This window comes from Numenius arquata, unplaced genomic scaffold, assembly GCF_964106895.1.
Source record: "Numenius arquata unplaced genomic scaffold, bNumArq3.hap1.1 HAP1_SCAFFOLD_1296, whole genome shotgun sequence".
Classification (NCBI taxonomy): Eukaryota; Metazoa; Chordata; class Aves; order Charadriiformes; family Scolopacidae; genus Numenius; species Numenius arquata.
This window is the reverse complement of record NW_027415741.1, coordinates 1-22,528: the sequence shown is the minus strand read 5'-3', so window position 1 is coordinate 22,528 and position 22,528 is coordinate 1. Positions and strand designations below refer to the sequence as shown.

The 22,528-nt window shown below is 67.7% G+C and overlaps 1 protein-coding gene across 1 annotated transcript; it reads right to left on the bottom strand.

The window, feature by feature from the left end:
• Window positions 1-668: 668 nt before the first annotated feature.
• On the bottom strand, window positions 669-22,090 carry LOC141478958 (lysine-specific demethylase 6B-like; the record flags this gene model as incomplete). Its single annotated transcript, XM_074167892.1, has 11 exons — window positions 669-839; window positions 2,386-2,512; window positions 4,761-4,902; window positions 6,511-6,698; window positions 8,275-8,389; window positions 9,333-9,481; window positions 12,425-12,493; window positions 14,154-14,218; window positions 16,834-17,039; window positions 20,012-20,117; window positions 21,964-22,090. Coding segments are annotated over 11 exons (1,465 nt in total), but the record flags the coding sequence as incomplete, so codon positions are not given.
• Window positions 22,091-22,528: the final 438 nt, after the last annotated feature.

Below are 22,528 nucleotides of genomic sequence, written 5' to 3'. Positions count from 1 at the left end.
CACGGCCATCCCTGCTGCTGCATCTCCCCACCTTGAGGTAGCCCCACGTTGGGTGTCCCCATGGGTTTCTCCCCCACCCTGTGCTGTCCCCACGTGGGATGGTGTCCCCTCACCAGGGTGTCCCCCATGTTGAGGTGTCCCCACGTTGGGTGTCCCCACCTCAAGGTGTCCCCCATGTTTGATGTCCCCCATGTTGGGTGTCTCCATGGCTGTCCCCACCTCAAGGTGTCCCCCATGTTTGATGTCCCCCATGTTGGGTGTCTCCATGGCTGTCCCCACCTCAAGGTGTCCCCCATGTTTGATGTCCCCCATGTTGGGTGTCTCCATGGCTGTCCCCACCTCAAGGTGTCCCCCATGTTTGATGTCCCCCATGTTGGGTGTCTCCATGGCTGTCCCCACCTCAAGGTGTTCCCCCATGTTTGATGTCCCCCATGTCGAGGTGTCCCCACGGCCATCCCTACTGCTGCATCTCCCCACCTTGAGGTAGCCCCACGTTGGGTGTCCCCACCTCAAGGTGTCCCCATGGCCATCCCTACTGCTGCATCTCCCCACCTTGAGGTAGCCCCACGTTGGGTGTCCCCATGGGTTTCTCCCCCACCCCGTGGCTGTCCCCACCCTGTGGCTGTCCCCACCCCGTGGTGTCCCCACGTGGGGTGGTGTCCCCTCACCAGGGTGAAGCCGTCGTAGATCTGCATGAGCTCCTCGGTCTTGTACTGCTCCAGGACGACGACGCCGTGGAGGGCCCCGCTGCGGCGCCGGGCGCAGGCCTCGCAGTGCACCAAGTAGGTGTTGCGTCCCCCCGTCTCGCTGGTCACGAAGAGGATGTTGAAGACCTCCACCTGCGTCACACGCACCCATGGGGACCACGGCGTCACCATCCCGGGGACAACCCGCCCCACCCCACCCCACCACGAGGACAAGAAGAACATGCCCTCGTCCCGCGACGGGCGCGTGGCCCGGGAGGTTCTTGCCCAACCGTTGGGGGTGATGGTCTCTGGGGTGGCACCACGTGGTGGGTCAAGGGTCCCACCCCCGTGAGGTGTCCCCCCCCAAAGGGGACACAGAGGTGGCTGGGGGACACCCTGTCACCTGGCCATGGGGACGGGAGACTTGGTGTGGTCTGGGGAGGGCTTTGCCCGTGGTCTTGGGGTCTTCTTGGCCACCGTCTTGGAGTGGTCTTGGTCATGGCCAACACTTTGGCGAGACCATGGGCGAGACCATGCCAAGATCACACCAAGGTCACGGTCAACACCACACCAAGACCACGGCCCCAAGACCATGGCCAGGGTCACCCCAAGGCCATGCCAAGACCATGACCAAGACCAGGCCAAAGCCATGGCCAAGACCACGCCAAGGCCATACCAAGACCATGTCCAAGTCCATGACCAAGACCACCCCAAGGTCACGCCAAAGCCATGCCCAAGACCACCCCAAAGCCATACCAAGATGATGGCCATGACCACCCCAAGACCACCCCAAGACCATGACCAAGGCCATACCAAGGCCACCCCAAAGTCACCCCCAAGGCCATACCAAGACCATGACCAAGTCCACGACCAAGACCACCCCAAGGCCACGGCCAAGACCACCCTGAGGCCACGCCAAGGTCATGACCGAGGCCACCCCAAGGCCATACCAAGACCATGACCAAGACCACCCTGAGGCCACCCCAAGACCATAACCAAGGCCACCCCAAAGTCACCCCAAGACCATGACCAAGGCCATACCAAGGCCACCCCAAGGTCACCCCAAGGCCATGACCAAGTCCATGACCAAGACCACCCCAAGGCCACGACCAAGACCACCCTGAGGCCATGCCAAGGTCGTGACCAAGGCCATACCAAGACCATGACCAAGTCCATGACTAAGACCACCCCAAGGCCACCCCAAGTCCATAACCAAGGCCACCCCAAAGTCACCCCAAGGCCATACCAAGGCCACCCCAAGGTCACCCCAAGACCATGACCAAGTCCACAACCAAGACCACCCCAAGGCCATGGCCAAGACCACCCTGAGGCCATGCCAAGGTCATGACCAAGGCCATACCAAGACCATGACCAAGCCCATGACTAAGACCACCCCAAGGCCACCCCAAGTCCATAACCAAGGCCACCCCAAAGTCACCCCAAGGCCATACCAAGGCCACCCCAAGGTCACCCCAAGACCACCCCAAGAGCATGACCAAGGCCATACCAAGGCCACCCCAAAGTCACCCCAAGACCACCCCAAGGCCATACCAAGGTCACCCCAAGACCACTCCAAGGCCATCCCAAGGCCATGACCAAGATCATACCAAAACCATCCCAAGGCCATGACCGAGACCATTCCAAGGCCACCCCAAGGTCACCCCAAGGTCACCCCAAGAGTGTCCCCGCGGTGACTCACGTCGCACTCGTTGCAGTAGTAGGCCGGCTCGTCCTTCACCCGGCCCTGGTACGCGATCTTCTTCCCGGCCCGGACCAGGCTCTCGCGCTGGACCTGGCAGTGCTTGATGGACTGCATCAGGCAGTACCTGCAACCCCCGTGTCACCGTCACCCACCGCCACCGCCCCACGAGGACACGCGTGGGGACCCGGGACACCCTCCGGCCCCAGCTGGCATCAGCCCGGCCTGAGGTGGGATCAAACCAGCCCGTGGTGGCATCACCCAAGCTCAAGGTGGCATCAGCCCAAGGGTTGCATCAGCCCCAGCATGAGATGGCATCACCCAAGCTCAAGGTGGCATCAGCCCAAGGGTGGCATCAGCCCCAGCTTGAGGTGCCATCACCCAAGACCAAGGTGGGATCAAACCAGCCCAAGGTGGCATCACCAAAACTCAAGGTGGCATCACCCAAACTCAAGGTGGCATCAGCCCGACCTGAGGTGGGATCAAACCAGCCCGTGGTGGCATCACCCAAGCTCAAGGTGGCATCAGCCCGGCCTGAGGTGGGATCAAACCAGCCCATGGTGGCATCACCCAAGCTCAAGGTGGCATCACCCAAACTCAAGGTGGCATCAGCCCGGCCTGAGGTGGGATCAAACCAGCCCGTGGTGGCATCACCCAAGCTCAAGGTGGCATCACCCAAACTCAAGGTGGCATCAGCCCGGCCTGAGGTGGGATCAAACCAGCCCATGGTGGCATCACCCAAGCCCAAGGTGGCATCAGCCCAAGGGTGGCATCAGCCCCAGCATGAGATGGCATCACCCAAGCTCAAGGTGGCATCACCCAAGCTCAAGGTGGCATCAGCCCAAGGGTGGCATCAGCCCCAGCTTGAGGTGGCATCACCCAAGACCAAGGTGGGATCAAACCAGCCCGTGGTGGCATCACCCAAGGTCAAGGTGGTACCAGCCCAAGGTGGCACCAGCCCAAGTGCCATTGTGTCCCCGTCCCCGTCCCCCCCCATGTCCCCATGTGTCCCCTTATCCCCCCATGTCCCCGTATCTCCCCGTGTCCCTGTGTGTCCCCGTGTCCCCCCATATCCCCCCGTGTCCCTGTATCCCCCCATGTCCCCCCGTGTCTCCGTGTCCCCCCATGTCCCCCCGTATCCCCCCATGTCCCCATGTCCCCCCATGTACCCATGTCCCCGTATCCCCCCATGTCCCCGTGTCCCCCCGTATGTCCCCATGTCCCCATGTCCCCCCATGTACCCATGTCCCCGTATCCCCCCATGTCCCCGTATCCCCCCATATCCCCCCATGTCCCCGTGTCCCCCTGTCTCCCCGTGTCCCTGTATTCCCCCGTATCCCCCCATGTCCCCGTGTCCCCCCATGTCCCCGTATGTCCCCATGTCCCCATGTCCCCCCGTGTCTCCATGTCCCCGTATCCCCCCATGTCCCCGTGTCCCCCCGTGTCCCCGTGTCCCCCCGTCTCCCCGTGTCCCCGTATTCCCCCGTGTCCCCCCATGTCCCCGTATCCCCCCATGTCCCTGTGTCCCCCCCATGTCCCCATGTCCCCCCAAGTCCCCATATCCCCCCATGTCCCCCTGTCCCCATATCCCCCCATGTCCCCGTATCCCCCCATGTCCCCATGTCCCTGTATCCCCCCATGTCCCCATATCCCCCCATGTCCCCGTGTCCCCCCATGTCCCCGTATCCCCCCATGTCCCCCCATGTCCCCATGTCCCCCCGTGTCCCCATGTCCCCGTGTCCCCCCATGTCCCCGTATCCCCCCATGTCCCTGTGTGTCCCCATGTCCCCCCATATCCTCCCATGTCCCCGTGTCCCCCCATATCCCCCCATGTCCCTGTATCCCCCCGTGTCTCCATGTCCCTGTATCCCCCCATGTCCCCATATCCCCCCATGTCCCCATGTCCCCCCATGTCTCCATGTCCCCCCATGTCCCCGTGTCCCCCCGTATCCCCCCATGTCCCCCTGTGTCCCCATGTCCCCCCGTGTCCCCATGTCCCCGTGTCCCCCCATGTCCCCGTATCCCCCCATGTCCCCGTGTCCCCGTATCTCCCCATATCCCCCCATGTCCCCGTGTCCCCCATGTCCCTGTGTCCCCGTATCCCCCCGTATCCCCCCATGTCCCCGTGTCCCCCCATGTCCCCATGTCCCTGTATCCCCCTGTGTCCCCCTGTGTCCCCATATCCCCCCATGTCCCCATGTGTCCCCGTGTCCCCCCATGTCCCCACATCCCCACATGTCCCCGTGTCCCCCCATGTCCCTGTGTCCCCCCATGTCCCCATGTGCCCCCATGTCCCCGTGTCCCCGTATCCCCCCATATTCCCCCATGTCCCCGTGTCCCCCCGTGTCCCCGTGTGTCCCCCCCGTGTCCCTCACTTGATCATCTTGTAGAGGTCGGGGTCGCTGATCTTGACGGTGCGGGCCACGTTCCAGGAGACGTGGATCATGGGGACGATGGACTTGACGTTCTTCACCTCGTTCCACTCGTAGCGCTCCAGGGCCAGCTGGTACTGGTAGGCTGGGGTTGGGGACGATGGGGACATCAGGGCCACCACCCCCTTTCCCCACCCCACCCCCCCCCCCAGCCCCCCCACGGCCCGTCCCCAGGGACCCACCGTGGTGGCTTCGGCCACCTCCATCCCTCTCACCCCCATCTGTGTCCCCCCGATTGTGTCCCCACCACGTGACCGTGATGTGTCCCCCCGCACCGAAGTCGGTGCCACCGTGTCGTGTCCCCTCCCCATGTCCACGCCGTGTCCCCCCTGCTGTGTCCCCCCTCTGTGTCCCCCCCATGTCCACCCATATCCCCACATCCCCCCTGTGTCCCGGACACGTGCCTGCCATGTCCCCTTGCCCTGTCCCTGCCATGTCCCCTTCCGTGTCCCCTCCCGTGTCCTCTGTGTCCCCATGTCCCCCCGTGTCCCCAGGTCCCCCCCATCTCCCCCCGTGTCCCCACGTCCCTCCTGTGTCCCAGCCATGTCCCTACCGTGTCCCCCTTCCGTGTCCCCTCCCATGTCCCCCCTGTGTCCCCACGTCCCCCCCATCTCCCCCCGTGTCCCCACGTCCCCCCTGTGTCCCAGCCATGTCCCTACCGTGTCCCCCTTCCGTGTCCCTGCCATGTCCCCCCTGTGTCCCCATGTCCCCCCCTGTGTCCCCAGGTCCCCCCCATCTCCCCCCATGTCCCCACGTCCCCCCTGAGTCCCTGCCATGTCCCTGCCGTGTCCCCCCCATGACCCCCACCGCGTCCCTGCCACGTCCCCTCGCCCTGTCCCTACCGTGTCCCCTCCTGTGTCCCCTCCCGTGTCCCCTTCCATGTCCCCAGGTCCCCCCCATGTCCCCCCGTGTCCCCACATCCCCCCTGTATCCCAGCCATGTCCCTGCCACGTCCCCTCACTCTGTCCCCCACTGTGTCCCTGCCATGTCCCCCCTGGTGTGTCCCCCATGACCCTCCCCGTGTCCCCACATCCCCCCCACGTCCCCCAGTGTCCCCACGTCCCCCCTGTGTCCCTGCCACGTCCCTGCCGTGTCCCCCCCATGACCCCCACCGCATCCCTGCCACGTCCCCTCGCCCTGTCCCTACCGTGTCCCCTCCTGTGTCCCCTTCCGTGTCCCCAGGTCCCCCCCATGTCCCCCCGTGTCCCCACATCCCCCCTGTATCCCAGCCATGTCCCTGCCACGTCCCCTCACTCTGTCCCCCACTGTGTCCCTGCCATGTCCCCCCTGCTGTGTCCCCCATGACCCTCCCCGTGTCCCCACATCCCCCCCACGTCCCCCAGTGTCCCCACGTCCCCCCTGTGTCCCTGCCACGTCCCTGCCGTGTCCCCCCCATGACCCCCACCGCGTCCCTGCCACGTCCCCTCGCCCTGTCCCTACCATGTCCCCTCCCGTGTCCCCCCTGTGTCCCCATGTCCCCCCCTGTGTCCCCAGGTCCCCCCTATCTCCCCCCATGTCCCCACATCCCCCCTGTGTCCCTGCCACGTCCCTGCCGTGTCCCCCCCATGACCCCCACCGCGTCCCTGCCACGTCCCCTTGCCCTGTCCCTACCGTGTCCCCTCCTGTGTCCCCTTCCGTGTCCCTCCATGTCCGTCCCCCCCCCTCCCACCCCGTGTCCCCCCTCCCAACCCACCGGTGAGTGGCCCCACGTTCCAGGCGATGTTGTTGCACCAGCCGGTGGCCTGCACCCAGTGCACGGTGCCGGCGTTGATCCACACCAGGTCCCCGGGGCGCTGGACGAAGCGGTAGACGGGGATGTTGGAGCGGTACAGGTCCTCCAGGATGGGCCACCAAGAACCCGTCAGGTAGTCCACGCCGTGCCTGCCGGGGGGTGTGTGTGGTGTGGGTGGAGTCAGGGGTAAGCCCCGCCCACCCCAGGCCACGCCCCGACCACCCCACGCCACGCCCACCCCTGCCCAGCCATCCTCCCCCCGCCTTTGCATCAATGGCTCTGCTGTACTTAACCCGTCTGGCCACACCCACCGCTCTTAGCCACGCCCCCAGTGCCTACAGCAAGGGGGCGGGGTCAGAAACATGCCCCGCCCACAGCAGGCCCCGCCCAGCCCCGCCCAACCCCATTCCACCCTTCCTTTGCATCAATGGCCACACTGCCATTGCCCCCTCTGGCCACGCCCACCGCTCTTAGCCACTCCCACACGTCTTAGCCACGCCCCCCCGTGTCTACTGCAAGGGGGCAGGGTCAGGGGTAAGCCCCGCCCACCCCAGGCCACGCCCACCCCTGCCCAGCCATCCGCCCCCCCCTTTGTATCAATGGCCACACTGCCCTCAATCCCTCTGGCCACACCCGCCGCTTTTAGCCACGCCCACACGTCTTAGCCACGCCCCCAGTGCCTACAGCAAGGGGCGGGGTTATAAACATGCCCCGCCCACATCAGGCCCCGCCCAGCCCCGCCCAACCCCATTCCACCCTCCCTTTGCATCAATGGCCACACTGCCCTTGCCCCCTCTGGCCACGCCCACCGCTCTTAGCCACGCCCACACACGTCTTAGCCACGCCCCCGACACACCCTCATCGGCCACACCCCCATCCCTGGCCACGCCCCCTCTGCCCACAGGAGGAGCAGATGGTCTCCCAATAGCGCTACCTCCCCCCACCTCCTGCCCCCCTCAGCCCCGCCCCCTTCGCCCCAGGCCACGCCCCCCCGACCACACCCTCATTGGCCTCGCCCACTCCATGACCACGCCCCCATCCCTGGACACGCCCACTCCCCTGGCCACGCCCCCTCTGCCCACAGGAGGAGCAGATGGTCTCCCAGTAGCGCTACCTCCCCCCAACTCCTGCCCCCCTCAGCCCCGCCCTTTCGCCCCAGGCCACGCCCCACGACCACACCCTCATCGGCCACGCCCACAGGGCCACGCCCCCTCCCTTGGCCCCGCCCTCACTTGTCGCAGAAGGTGGAGATGGTCTCCCAATAGCGCTACCTCCCCCCACCTCCTGCCCCCCTCAGCCCCGCCCCCTTCGCCCCAGGCCACGCCCCCCCGACCACACCCTCATTGGCCTCGCCCACTCCATGACCACGCCCCCGTCCCTGGACACGCCCACTCCCCTGGCCACGCCCCCTCTGCCCACAGGAGGAGCAGATGGTCTCCCAGTAGCGCTACCTCCCCCCACCTCCTGCCCCACCCAGCCCCGCCCCTTCGCCACAGGCCACGCCCCACGACCACACCCTCATCGGCCACGCCCCCAGGGCCACGCCCCCTCCCTTGGCCCCGCCCTCACTTGTCGCAGAAGGCGGAGATGGTCTCCCAATAGCGCTACCTCCCCCCACCTCCTGCCCCCCCAGCCCCGCCCCTTCGCCACAGGCCACGCCCCACGACCACACCCTCATCGGCCACGCCCCCAGGGCCACGCCCCCTCCCTTGGCCCCGCCCTCACTTGTCGCAGAAGGCGGAGATGGTCTCCCAATAGTGCTCGTGCACCGCGAACCACTCACAGTCCCCGGGGCCGATGTTGATGTTGACGGAGCAGAAGTTGTTGTTCTCCTGGTGGCCTGTGGGGACGGCGTCACCCCCCGTGTCACCCCCCGTGTCACCCCCCACCCCTGTCACCGTCACCGTCACCTCCCCCCCCCGGCCCCGTCACCCCTGTCCTCTCCCACCGGCGGTACAACACCCCCACGCAACCCTGGAGGGCGGTGACACCGCCGGGGGAGGGTTCAGCGTGATGTCACCCCAACCACGTGTGTCCCCCCAGGGTGTCCCCACCAATGTCACCCCCTGGTGTCACCAATGTCACCCCCTCTGTGTCTCCCATGTGTCCCCTCTCACACCCCACACACCCCTGGAGGGTGGTGACACCGCCGTGGGGGGGCTCAGCGTGGTGTCACCCCAACCACGTGTGTCCCCCCAGGGTGTCCCCACCGATGTCACCCCCACAGTGTCACCGATGTCACCCCCCCGGTGTCCTCACGTCCCCTCCCACCACCTTTATCTACCCCACACACCCCTGGAGGGTGGTGACACCGCTATGGCGGGGCTCAGTGGCGTCCCCCCACCCACGCGTGTGTCCCTGCTGTCACCCTCTCGTGTCCCCCAGGGTGTCCCCATCAATGTCACCCCCACGGTGTCACCAATGTCACCCCCTCAGTGTCCCCCAGGTCCTCTGTGTCTCTTCTCACACCCCACACACCCCTAGAGGGTGGTGACACCGCCGTGGGGGGGGTCTCATTGTGCTGTCACCCCAACCACGTGTGTCCCTGGTGTCACCCCCTGGTGTCCCCCAGGGTGTCCCCACCGATGTCACCCCCACGGTGTCACCGATGTCACCCCCCCCCCCCGGTGTCCTCACGTCCCCTCCCACCGCCTTTATCCACTCCACACACCCCTGGAGGGTGGTGACGCCACCGTGGGGGGTCTCATGTCCCCCCCCAGCTCCCCCCGTGTCATCGTCGTGTGTCCCCCCCTGCCCCACGGTGTCCCCGTGTCCCCTCTCACCGGGGGTGCGGCTGCCGGGCACCTTCATGTAGAGCTGGACGGTGTTCATGCCCAGGATGGTGTGACCCACGTGGCTCAGCATGTTCCCGGTGGAGGAGACCCGCATGAAGGCCGGCAACTTCAGCAGCTCCTGCAGCTGCGGCTTCCACCTGGGGGGCGGGAATCAGTGGGGCAGGGAATCAGTGGGGCTGGGGAACCCGTGGGGCAGGGGAACCCGTGGGACATGGCACCCGTGGGGCATTACCCATGGGAGGTGTCAACCATGGAGGTTGTCAACCATGGAGGGTGTCACTTGTGGGGCACATCATTTATGGGGCAGGGAATCAGTGGGGCAGGGTATCAGTGGGGCAGGGAATCAGTGGGGCTGGGGAACCCGTGGGGCTGGGGAACCCACGGGACCTGGCACCCGTGGGGCATCACCCATGGGAGGTGTCAACCATGGAGGTTGTCAACCATGGAGGGTGTCACTTGTGGGGCACATCATTTATGGGGCAGGGAATCAGTGGGGCAGGGTATCAGTGGGGCAGGGTATCAGTGGGGCTGGGGAACCCGTGGGGCTGGGGAACCCACGGGACCTGGCACCCGTGGGGCATCACCCATGGGAGGTGTCAACCATGGAGGTTGTCAACCATGGAGGGTGTCACTTGTGGGGCACATCATTTATGGGGCAGGGAATCAGTGGGGCAGGGTATCAGTGGGGCAGGGTATCAGTGGGGCTGGGGAACCCGTGGGGCTGGGGAACCCACGGGACCTGGCACCCGTGGGGCATCACCCATGGGAGGTGTCAACCATGGAGGTTGTCAACCATGGGGGGGTGTCACTTGTGGGGCACATCATTTATGGGGCAGGGAATCAGTGGGGCAGGGAATCAGTGGGGCAGGGTATCAGTGGGGCTGGGGAATCCGTGGGACATGGCACCCATGGGGCATCACCCATGGGAGGTGTCAACCATGGAGGTTGTCAACCATGGGGGGGTGTCACTTGTGGGGCACGTCGTTTATGGGGCAGGAAATCAGTGGGGCAGGGTATCAGTGGGGCAGGGAATCAGTGGGGCTGGGGAACCCACGGGACCTGGCACCCGTGGGGCATCACCCCTGATAGGTGTCAACCACGGAGGTTGTCAACCATGGAGGGTGTCACTTGTGGGGCATGTCGCTTATGGGGCAGGGCACTTGTGGGGCAGGGTATCAGTGGGGCAGGGAATCAGTGGGGCTGGGGAACCCGTGGGACATGGCACCCGTGGGGCATTACCCATGGGAAGTGTCAACCATGGAGGTTGTCAACCATGGGGGGGTGTCACTTGTGGGGCATGTCGTTTATGGGGCAGGGTATCAGTGGGGCAGGGTATCAGTGGGGCTGGGGAACCCGTGGGGCTGGGGAACCCACGGGACCTGGCACCCGTGGGGCATCACCCATGGGAGGTGTCAACCATGGAGGTTGTCAACCATGGGGGGGTGTCACTTGTGGGGCACGTCGTTTATGGGGCAGGGAATCAGTGGGGCAGGGTATCAGTGGGGCAGGGAATCAGTGGGGCAGGGGAACCCGTGGGACCTGGCACCCGTGGGGCATCACCCATGGGAGGTGTCAACCATGGAGGTTGTCAACCATGGGGGGGTGTCACTTGTGGGGCATGTCGTTTATGGGGCAGGGAATCAGTGGGGCAGGGTATCAGTGGGGCAGGGAATCAGTGGGGCTGGGGAACCCGTGGGGCTGGGGAACCCACGGGACCTGGCACCCGTGGGGCATCACCCATGGGAGGTGTCAACCATGGAGGTTGTCAACCATGGAGGGTGTCACTTGTGGGGCACATCATTTATGGGGCAGGGAATCAGTGGGGCAGGGTATCAGTGGGGCAGGGAATCAGTGGGGCAGGGGAACCCGTGGGGCTGGGGAACCTGTGGGACCTGGCACCCGTGGGGCATCACCCCTGATAGGTGTCAACCATGGAGGTTGTCAACCATGGAGGGTGTCACTTGTGGGGCACGTCGCTTATGGGGCAGGGCACTTGTGGGGCAGGGTATCAGTGGGGCAGGGAATCAGTGGGGCTGGGGAACCCGTGGGGCTGGGGAACCCGTGGGACATGGCACCCGTGGGGCATTACCCATGGGAAGTGTCAACCATGGAGGTTGTCAACCATGGAGGGTGTCACTTGTGGGGCACATCATTTATGGGGCAGGGAATCAGTGGGGCAGGGTATCAGTGGGGCAGGGAATCAGTGGGGCAGGGGAACCCGTGGGGCTGGGGAACCTGTGGGACCTGGCACCCGTGGGGCATCACCCCTGATAGGTGTCAACCATGGAGGTTGTCAACCATGGAGGGTGTCACTTGTGGGGCACGTCGCATATGGGGCAGGGCACTTGTGGGGCAAGGTATCAGTGGGGCAGGGAATCAGTGGGGCTGGGGAACCCGTGGGGCTGGGGAACCCGTGGGACATGGCACCCGTGGGGCATCACCCATGGGAGGTGTCAACCATGGAGGTTGTCAACCATGGAGGGTGTCACTTGTGGGGCACGTCGTTTATGGGGCAGGGAATCAGTGGGGCAGGGTATCAGTGGGGCAGGGAACCCGTGGGGCTGGGGAACCCGTGGGACCTGGCACCCGTAGGTTGGACCCATGGGACGTGGCACCCGTGGGGCATCACCCATGGGGGGTGTCACTTGTGGGGCACATCGTTTATGGGGCAGGGCACTTGTGGGGCAGGGGATCAGTGGGGCAGGGAACCCGTGGGACCTGGCACCCGTGGGGCATGTCCCCAGTAGGACATGCTGGACGCCCAGCCCAGCCCCCAAGGGTGCCCCCCGCAGCACCCATGGGTGCCCCCAGCCCCCCAGGAGGGCCCCCCAGCACCCACAGGTTCCCCCCCACCCATGGGTGCCCCCCTGACCCCCAGGGTGCCCCCCCAGGAGGGCCCCCCATCACCCCAGGGTGCCCTGACCCCCACCCACAGGTGTCCCCCCCCCACCCATGGGTGCCCCCTCCCCAAACACCCACGGGTGCCCCCGACCCACTCCCAACCCGGCCCCCCCAGGGTGCCCCCCCACCCCCCAAGGGTGCCCCCCCCCCCCAGCACCCATGGGTGCCCCCCCCCTCACCTCTTGGCGTCCGAGAGGTCGATGTTGGTCCCGAACTTGATGATCTGGTGGCATTTCTGGTCGGGGTTGCTGGGGGGGGGACACAGGGGGTCACGGGGGGGGGACACAGGGGACATGGGGGGGGACATGGGGTCACAGGGGTGACACAGGGGACATGGGGGGGCAGGGGGGATAGGGGGACATGGCGGGGCAGGGGACATGGGGGAGGACACAGGGGACATGGGGGGGGACACGGGGTCACAGGGGTGACACAGGGGACATGGGGGGGCAGGGGTCACGGGGGGGACACAGGGGGTCACGGGGGGACACAGGGGACATGGGGGGGACACGGGGGGGGACACGGGGTCACAGGGGGGACACAGGGGACATGGGGGGGCAGGGACACGGGGGGGGACACAGGGGGTCACGGGGGGGGACAGAGGGGACATGGGGGGGCAGGGGGACACAGGGGGGGACACAGGGGGTCACGGGGGGGGACAGAGGGGACATGGGGGGGCAGGGACACAGGGGGGGACACAGGGGGTCACAGGGGGGACACAGGGGACATGGGGGGGGGCAGGGGTCACGGGGGGGGACACAGGGGACATGGGGGGGGACACGGGGTCACAGGGGGGGACACAGGGGACATGGGGGGGGACACGGGGTCACGGGGGGGACACAGGGGACATGGGGGGGCAGGGGTCACGGGGGGGGACACAGGGGACATGGGGGGGGACACGGGGTCACGGGGGGGGACACAGGGGACATGGGGGGGACACGGGGTCACGGGGGGGACACAGGGGACATGGGGGGGCAGGGGTCACGGGGGGGGACACAGGGGACATGGGGGGGGACACGGGGTCACGAGGGGGGACACAGGGGACATGGGGGGGGACACGGGGTCACGGGGGGGACACAGGGGACATGGGGGGGCAGGGGTCACGGGGGGGGACACAGGGGACATGGGGGGGGACACGGGGTCACGGGGGGGACACAGGGGACATGGGGGGGGACACGGGGTCACAGGGGTGACACAGGGGACATGGGGGGGCAGGGGTCACGGGGGGGGACACAGGGGACATGGGGGGCCAGGGAGGATAGGGGGACATGGGGGGGCAGGGGACATGGGGGGGGACACAGGGGGTCACGGGGGGGGACACAGGGGACATGGGGGGGGACACGGGGTCACGGGGGGGACACAGGGGACATGGGGGGGGACACGGGGTCACAGGGGTGACACAGGGGACATGGGGGGGCAGGGGTCACGGGGGGGGACACAGGGGACATGGGGGGGGACACGGGGGGGGACACAGGGGACATGGGGGGCCAGGGAGGATAGGGGGACATGGGGGGGCAGGGGACATGGGGGGGGACACAGGGGGTCACGGGGGGGACACAGGGGACATGGGGGGGGACACGGGGGGGGACACGGGGTCACGGGGGGGACACAGGGGACATGGGGGGGCAGGGACATGGGGGGGGACAAGGTGTCACGGAAGGGGGACAGGGGACATTGGGGGGGGGGGACACACCTTGGGGACCCCCTGGGAACACAGGGACCCCCCCCCCAGTGACACAGAGACACCTTGGGGACACCTTGGGGACACACACACCCCCCCACACACCCCCCCCCACAGCGTGGCCCCAGGTTGGGGAGGGGGGGGTTGGGGGGGGGGGGGGGAAGGTGACACACACACATTTCCCCCCCCCGCGGGGTGTCCCCGAGAGGTGACAGGGGGGGTGTCCCCACCTGGGGGGGGTCTCGGTGGTGCTGTCGGGCTCCTCCGCCTCCTCGTCCTCGCTGTCCTTCTCCTCCTGCCGGGGGGTGTCACCTCCCTGTCACCAGGGTGGCCCCCCCCCCCCGCCATGGCCACTGTGTCCCCTGACCCCCCCCCACATCCCCCTGTGTCCCCCCCCCGTGTCACCTGGCCCCCCATGTCACCTGTGTCCCCTCCATGGCCCCCTGGCCCCCCCCCCCGTCCCCTGTGTGTCCCCCCCGTGTCACCTGTCCCCTGTGTCACCTGTGTCCCCCCCATGGCCCCTGTGACCCCCCCACATCCCCTGTGACCCCCCCGTCCCCTGTGTCCCCCCCCATGTCCCCTGGCCTCCCCATGTCCCCTGTGTCCCCCCCGTGTCACCTGTGTCCCCCCCCCATGTCACCTGTCCCCTGTGTCACCTGTGTCCCCCCCATGGCCCCTGTGACCCCCCCACATCCCCTGTGTCCCCCCCGTCCCCTGTGTCCCCCCCCATGTCCCCTGGCCCCCCCGTGTCCCCTGTGTCCCCCTGTGTCACCTGTGTCCCCCCATGGCCCCTGTGTCCCCCCCCATGTCCCCTGGCCCCTCCATGTCCCCTGTGTCCCCCCCGTCCCCTGTGTCCCCCCCCGTGTCACCTGTCCCCCATGTCACCTGTCCCCCCATCATGGCCCCTGGCCCCCCCACATCCCCTGTGTCCCCCCCCCCATGTCACCTGTGTCCCCCACCATGTCATCTGTCCCTCTGCCATGTCACCTGTGTCCCCCCCCATGTCCCCTGGCCCCCCCATGTCCCCTGTGTCCCCCCCGTCCCCTGTGTCCCCTCCATGGCCCCTGTGACCCCTCCACATCCCCTGTGTCCCCCCCCCATGTCATCTGTCCCCCCGCCATGTCACCTGTGTCCCCCCCCATGTCCCCGTGTCCCCCCCCATGTCCCTGTGCCCCCTGTCCCCTAGTGTCCCCCCGTGTCCCCCCAACGTCCCTGTGTCCCCCCAATGTCCTCATGTCCCCCCCATGTCCCTGTGTCCCCCCCGTGTCCCCCCCGACCTGCAGGGACCCCTGGAAGGAAGAGACCGGTGCTGTCCCCCCATGTCCCCATGTCCCCTGTCCCCCACCATGTCCCCACGCCCCCTGTCCCCTAGTGTCCCCCCGTGCCCCCCCATGTCCCCATGTCCCCCCCGTGTCCCCGTGTCCCCCCCCGTGTCCCCCCCGACCTGCAGGGACCCCTGGAAGGAAGAGACCGATACTGTCCCACCATCTCCCCATGTCCCCATGTCCCCTGTTCCCCACCATGTCCCCACGCCCCCTGTCCCCCCGTGTCCCCCCCATGTCCCCGTGTCCCCATGTCCCCCCCGTGTCCCTGTGTCCCCCCCGTGTGTCCCCCCCGTGTCCCCGCTGACCTGCAGGCACCCCTGGAAGGAAGAGACCGGTGCTGTCCCACCATCTCCCCATGTCCCCATGTCCCCTGTTCCCCACCACGTCCCCACGCCCCCTGTCCCCCCGTGTCCCCCTGTGTCCCCCCAATGTCCCCGTGTCCCCCCATGTCCCCATGTCCCCCCCGTGTCCCCCCCGTGTCCCCGCTGACCTGCAGGGACCCCTGGAAGGAAGACACTGATGCTGGCCCACCATCTCCCCATGTCCCCATGTCCCCTGTTCCCCACCACGTCCCCACGCCCCCTGTCCCCCCGTGTCCCCCCGTGTCCCCCGCAATGTCCCCGTGTCCCCTCTCCCCCAATGTCCCCATAATGTCCCCGTGTCCCCCCCACATCCCCGCTGACCTGCAGGGATCCCTGGAAGGAAGAGACCGGTGCTGTCCCACCATCTCCCCATGTCCCCATGTCCCCTGTTCCCCGCCACGTCCCCACGCCCCCTGTCCCCCCGTGTCCCCCCCAATGTCCCCATGTCCCCCCAACGTCCCTGTGTCCCCCCAACGTCCCCGTGTCCCCCTCATGTCCCTGTGTCCCCCCCACATCCCTGCTGACCTGCAGGGATCCCTGGAAGGAAGAGACCGGTGCTGTCCCACCATCTCCCCATGTCCCCATGTCCCCTGTTCCCCACCACGTCCCCACGCCCCCTGTCCCCCCTGTCCCCCCCAATGTCCCCGTGTCCCCCCAACGTCCCTGTGTCCCCCCATTGTCCCCGTGTCCCCCTCATGTCCCCGTGTCCCCCCCGTGTCCCCGCTGACCTGCAGGCACCCCCGGAAGGAAGAGACCGGTGCTGTCCCACCATCTCCCCATGTCCCCATGTCCCCTGTTCCCCGCCACGTCCCCACGCCCCCTGTCCCCCCGTGTCCCCCCCATGTCCCCATGTCCCCCCCGTGTCCCTGTGTCCCCCCCGTGTCCCCCCCGACCTGCAGGCACCCCCGGAAGGAAGAGACCGGTGCTGTCCCACCATCTCCCCATGTCCCCATGTCCCCTGTTCCCCGCCACGTCCCCACGCCCCCTGTCCCCCCGTGTCCCCCTGTGTCCCCCCAATGTCCCCGTGCCCCCCCATGTCCCCATGTCCCTGTGTCCCCCCCCGTGTCCCCGCTGACCTGCAGGGACCCCTGGAAGGAAGAGACCGGTGCTGTCCCACCATCTCCCCATGTCCCCATGTCCCCTGTTCCCCACCACGTCCCCACGCCCCCCTGTCCCCCCGTGTCCCCCCGTGTCCCCCGCAATGTCCCCGTGTCCCCGCTGACCTGCAGGGACTCCTGGAAGGAGGAGGCCTGGTACTGGGCGTACTTGGCGATGGTGGTGTGGGAGCGGCTGCTCTCGCAGGGCCAGACCTGGCGGGTGCCCGACAGGTCCCAGTTCTGGTCCGAGGGTTGTTGGACCTGGGTGCGAACCTCCACCGCGTGCTCCCCGCTGGCCTCCACCAGCGTCTTGGTGCTGAACAGCCCCAGGTCTGGGGGGACGGAGGGGGGGGGGGGGTCAGGGGGGGCCCCCGGCAACGGGGGGGGCCATAGGGAAAGGGGGGACCCCATAGGGACAAGGACAGGGATGGGGATGGGGACAGGGACGGGGATGGGGACAAGGACAGAAGATCCACCAGGGTCTTGGTGCTGAACAGCCCCAGGTCTGGAGGGACGGGGGGACGGAGGGGGGGGGGTCAGGGGGGGCCCCCGGCAACGGGGGGGGCCATAGGGAAAGGGGGGACCCCATAGGGACAAGGACATGGATGGGGACAGGGATGGGGACAGGGATGGAGGCAGGGAATGAGCCTCCACCAACGTCTTGGTGCTGAACAGCCCCAGGTCTGGGGGGACGGGGGGGTTGGGGGGGGGTCAGGAGGGGCCCCCAGTAATGGGGGGGGCCATAGGGACAGGGGTGACCCCATAGGGACGGGGGGACCCCATAGGGACAAGGACATGGATGGGGACAGGGATGGGGACGGGGATGGGGACAGGGAATGAGCCTCCACCAGCGTCTTGGTGCTGAACAGCCCCAGGTCTGGGGGGACGGAGGGGGGGTCAGGGGGGGCCCCCGGCAACGGGGGGGGCCATAGGGACTGGGGGGGCCCCACAGGGACAGGGGGGACCCCATAGGGACAAGGACATGGATGGGGACAGGGATGGGGACAGGGAATGAGCCTCCACCAATGTCTTGGTGCTGAACAGCCCCAGGTCTGGGGGGGCGGGGGGGGTCAGGGGGGGCCCCCAGCATCGGGGGGGGCCATAGGGACAGGGGGGGCCCCACAGGGACAGGGGGGACCCCATAGGGACAAGGACAGGGATGGGGACAGGGATGGAGATGGGGAATGAGCCTCCACCAACGTCTTGGTGCTGAACAGCCCCAGGTCTGGGGGGACGGGGGGGTTGGGGGGGGGGTCAGGAGGGGCCCCCAGTAATGGGGGGGGCCATAGGGACTGGGGGGGCCCCACAGGGACAGGGGGGACCCCATAGGGACAAGGACATGGATGGGGACAGGGATGGGGACAGGGAATGAGCCTCCACCAACGTCTTGGTGCTGAACAGCCCCAGGTCTGGGGGGGCGGGGGGGGTCAGGGGGGGCCCCCGGCAACGGGGGGGGCCATAGGGACTGGGGGGGCCCCACAGGGACAGGGGGGACCCCATAGGGACAAGGACATGGATGGGGACGGGGATGGGGACGGGGATGGGGACAGGGAATGAGCCTCCACCAACATCTTGGTGCTGAACAGCCCCAGGTCTGGGGGGATGGGGGAGTTGGGGGGGGGGTCGGGGGGGCCCCCAGTAATGGGGGGGTCATAGGGACTTGGGGGGGGGCCCATAGGGACAAGGACAGGAACAGGGATGGGGACAGGGGGTCCCGTGGGGACAGGAGTTCCCAGGGGTGTCAAGGTGGGGATGGTTGGGGGGGGGGGGCCATAGGGAGAGAGATGGGGATGGGGGGGGGGGGTCCCCAAAGGGAAAAGGGGTCCCCATGAGGTGGGGGGGGGTGTCCCCAGGGGGTTGACGGGGTGGGTGACAGGGTGGGGGTGACAGGGTGTCCCCGGGGGGGTGACAAGGTGGGGGGGGGTGTCGCCTGTGGGGTGGCAGGGGGGGTGACAGGAGGGGGTGACAGGGTGAGGGGGTGACAGGGGGGGTGACAGGAGGGGGGGATGTCTCCCGGGGGGTGACAGAGTCAGGGTGACAGGGTGGGGGGGTGTCCCCGGGGGGGTGACAGGGTCGGGGGGTGTCCCTGGGGGGGTGACAGGGTCAGGGTGACAGGGTGAGGGGTGTTCCCCGGGGGGGGGTGACAGGGTCAGGGTGACAGGGTGGGGGGGTGTCCCCGAGGGGGTGACAGGGTCAGGGTGACGGTGACGGCGGGAGGGTGTGGATCCATGGGGATTGGGTGTCCCAGGGGTGACAGGGTCAGGGTGACAGGGTGAGGGGTGTTCCCCGGGGGGGGGTGACAGGATGAGGGGTGTCCCCGAGGGGGTGACAGGGTCAGGGTGACGGTGATGGGGGGAGGGTGTGGATCCATGGGGATTGGGGGTCCCAGGGGTGACAGGGTCAGGGTGACAGGGTGAGGGGTGTTCCCCGGGGGGGGTGACAGGGTGAGGGGTGTCCCCGGGGGGGTGACAGGGTCAGGGTGACAGGGTGGGGGGTGTCCCCGAGGGGGTGACAGGGTCAGGGTGATGGTGACGGCGGGAGGGTGTGGATCCATGGGGATTGGGTGTCCCAGGGGTGACAGGCTCGGGGTGACAGGGTGAGGGGTGTTCCCCGGGGGGGGTGACAGGGTCGGGGTGACAGGGGGGGTGACAGGGTGAGGGGTGTCCCCGAGGGGGTGACAGGGTCAGGGTGACGGTGATGGCAGGAGGGTGTGGATCCATGGGGATTGGGTGTCCCAGGGGTGACAGGGTCAGGGTGACAGGGTGAGGGGTGTTCCCCGGGGGGGGGTGACAGGGTCGGGGTGACAGGGGGGGTGACAGGGTGGGGGTGACAGGGTGAGGGGTGTCCCCGGGGGGGGTGACAGGGTCAGGGTGACAGGGGGGGTGACAGGGTGAGGGGTGTCCCTGGGGGGGTGACAGGGTCAGGGTGACAGGGTGGGGGGGTGTCCCCGAGGGGGTGACAGGGTCAGGGTGACGGTGACGGCGGGAGGGTGTGGATCCATGGGGATTGGGTGTCCCAGGGGTGACAGGGTCAGGGTGACAGAGTGAGGGGTGTTCCCCGGGGGGGGTGACAGGGTGAGGGGTGTCCCCAGGGGGGTGACAGGGTCAGGGTGACAGGGTGGGGGGGTGTCCCCGAGGGGGTGACAGGGTCAGGGTGACGGTGACGGCGGGAGGGTGTGGATCCATGGGGATTGGGGGTCCCAGGGGTGACAGGCTCGGGGTGACAGGGTGAGGGGTGTTCCCCGGGGGGGGGTGACGGGGTCGGGGTGACGGGGGGGTGACGGGGTGGGGGTGACGTCACTCACTGAGGCGCAGGGACCCCGCCAGCCCCCGGATGACGGTGATGGGGTTCTTGGGGTCGGTGCAGAACTGGAGCAGGACGGGGGAGAAGGCGTCGCGTTTGCTCTCCAGCTGGGGGGGGGGGGGGGGAAACAGCCAATCAGAGCCCGGCACGGTGCCCGAGAGCCAATCAGAGCTCGGCACGCCACCCAACAGCCAATCAGAAGCCAGCACGCTGCCCAACAGCTAATCAGAGCCTTGCACCAACAACCCAGGGCCAATCAGAGGGCGGAGCACCCTACACCAGGGCCAATCAGACGCCATCACCCCGAGAGCCAATCAGAGCCCGGCACCGTGCCAGAGAACCAATCGGAGCCCAGCACACAGCCCCTGGGCCAATCAGAGCCCAGCACACTGTCCTACAGCCAATCAGGGCCAGGCACAACACCCCAGGGCCAATCAGACACCATCATCACCCCGAGAGCCAATCACAGCTCGGCACCGTGCCAGAGAACCAATCAGAGCCCAGCACAATACCTGACAGCCAATCAGAGCCCAGCACACCGTCCAACAGCCAATCAGAACCTTGCAAACCACCCCATGGCCAATCAGAGACCCAAACCCAGCCAATGAGCATCGAGGAGGCCAAGTGGGCAGCCAATGAGCAGCGAGGGGACCCCGGGGGCAGCCAATGAGCAGCGAGGAGGCCATGGCGACAGCCAATGAGCAGCGGGGGCACCCTAAGGGCAGCCAATGAGCAGCGAGGAGGCCATGTGAGCAGCCAATGAGCAGTGGGGAGGCTGTGTGGGTAGCCAATGAGCAGCGAGGGGACCCCAGGGGCAGCCAATGAGCACTGAGGAGGCCATGGCGGCAGCCAATGAGCAGCAGGGGCACCCTGCGGGCAGCCAATGAGCAGCGAGGGGACCCTGCGGGCAGCCAATGAGCAGCGAGAGGGCTGCGTGGGCAGCCAATGAGCAGCGGGGGGACTCCAGGGGCAGCCAATGAGCAACGAGGAGGCCATGGTGACAGCCAATGAGCAGCGAGGGGACCCCGGGGGCAGCCAATGAGCAGCAAGGAGGCCATGGCGACAGCCAATGAGCAGCGGGGGCACCCTACAGGCAGCCAATGAGCAGCGAGGGGATCCCGGGGGCAGCCAATGAGCAGCGAGGGGACCCCAGGGGCAGCCAATGAGCAACGAGGAGGCCATGGTGACAGCCAATGAGCAGCGAGGGGACCCCGGGGGCAGCCAATGAGCACTGAGGGGACCTCAGGGGCAGCCAATGAGCAGTGAGGAGACCCTGGGGGCAGCCAATGAGCAGCGGGGGGACCCCAGGGGCAGCCAATGAGCAACGAGGAGGCCATGGTGACAGCCAATGAGCAGCGAGGGGACCCCAGGGGCAGCCAATGAGCAGCGAGGGGACCCTGGGGGCAGCCAATAAGCAGCGAGGGGACCCCAGGGGCAGCCAATGAGCAGCGAGGAGGCCATGGAGACAGCCAATGAGCAGCGAGGGGGCTGCGTGGGCAGCCAATGAGCAGCGGGGGGACCCCAGGGGCAGCCAATGAGCAACGAGGAGGCCATGGTGACAGCCAATGAGCAGAGAGGGGACCCCGGGGGCAGCCAATGAGCAGCGAGGGGACCCCAGGGGCAGCCAATGAGCAACGAGGAGGCCATGGTGACAGCCAATGAGCAGCGAGGGGACCCCAGGGGCAGCCAATGAGCAGCGAGGGGACCCCGGGGGCAGCCAATGAGCAGCGGGGGGACCCCAGGGGCAGCCAATGAGCAACGAGGAGGCCATGGTGACAGCCAATGAGCAGAGAGGGGACCCCGGGGGCAGCCAATGAGCAGCGAGGGGACCCCGGGGGGCAGCCAATGAGCAGCGAGGGGACCCCGGGGGCAGCCAATGAGCAGCGGGGGGGTCCCTGCCAGCAGACCAATGAGGCCGGGGGAGGGCGCCGGGGGCAGCCAATGGGGACTCACGTAGATGCTGGGCGTGGGGGGGTTGAGCTTGTCCCGCGGCAGCTGCTCCCGGGAGTCGATGTGGGGCTTCACCGACTGCGCCGGGGACAGGTAGGACTCCCGGAACCGGCCCTGCACCCGCGCCTGCCTGCGGGGACAACAGCGTCACCCCCTGGGGACAACGGGGGGGGGGGGGGGGGACACCGGGGGATGGGGACACGAGGGGACATGGGGGGGGGGGACACAGGGGATACCAGGGGATGGGGACACGGGGACAACTATGTCACCCTCCCGGGGATATGGGGACAATAGGGGGGGACACGGGGACAAGGGGGGGGACACGGGGACACAGAGGGGACAGCAGGGGACCCCCACACACCCCCCAAATCCCCTCCGAGCCCCCCCTAAACCCCCCCAACTGCCCCCCATCTCCCCTCTAACCCCCCCAAATCGCCCCCCAGATCCCCTCCAACCCCCCCACCCCCCCCAACTGACCCCCCAAATCCCCTCCAACCCCCCCAAATCCCCCCCAACTCCCCTCTAACCCCCCCAAATCGCCCCCCAGATCCCCTCCAACCCCTCCACC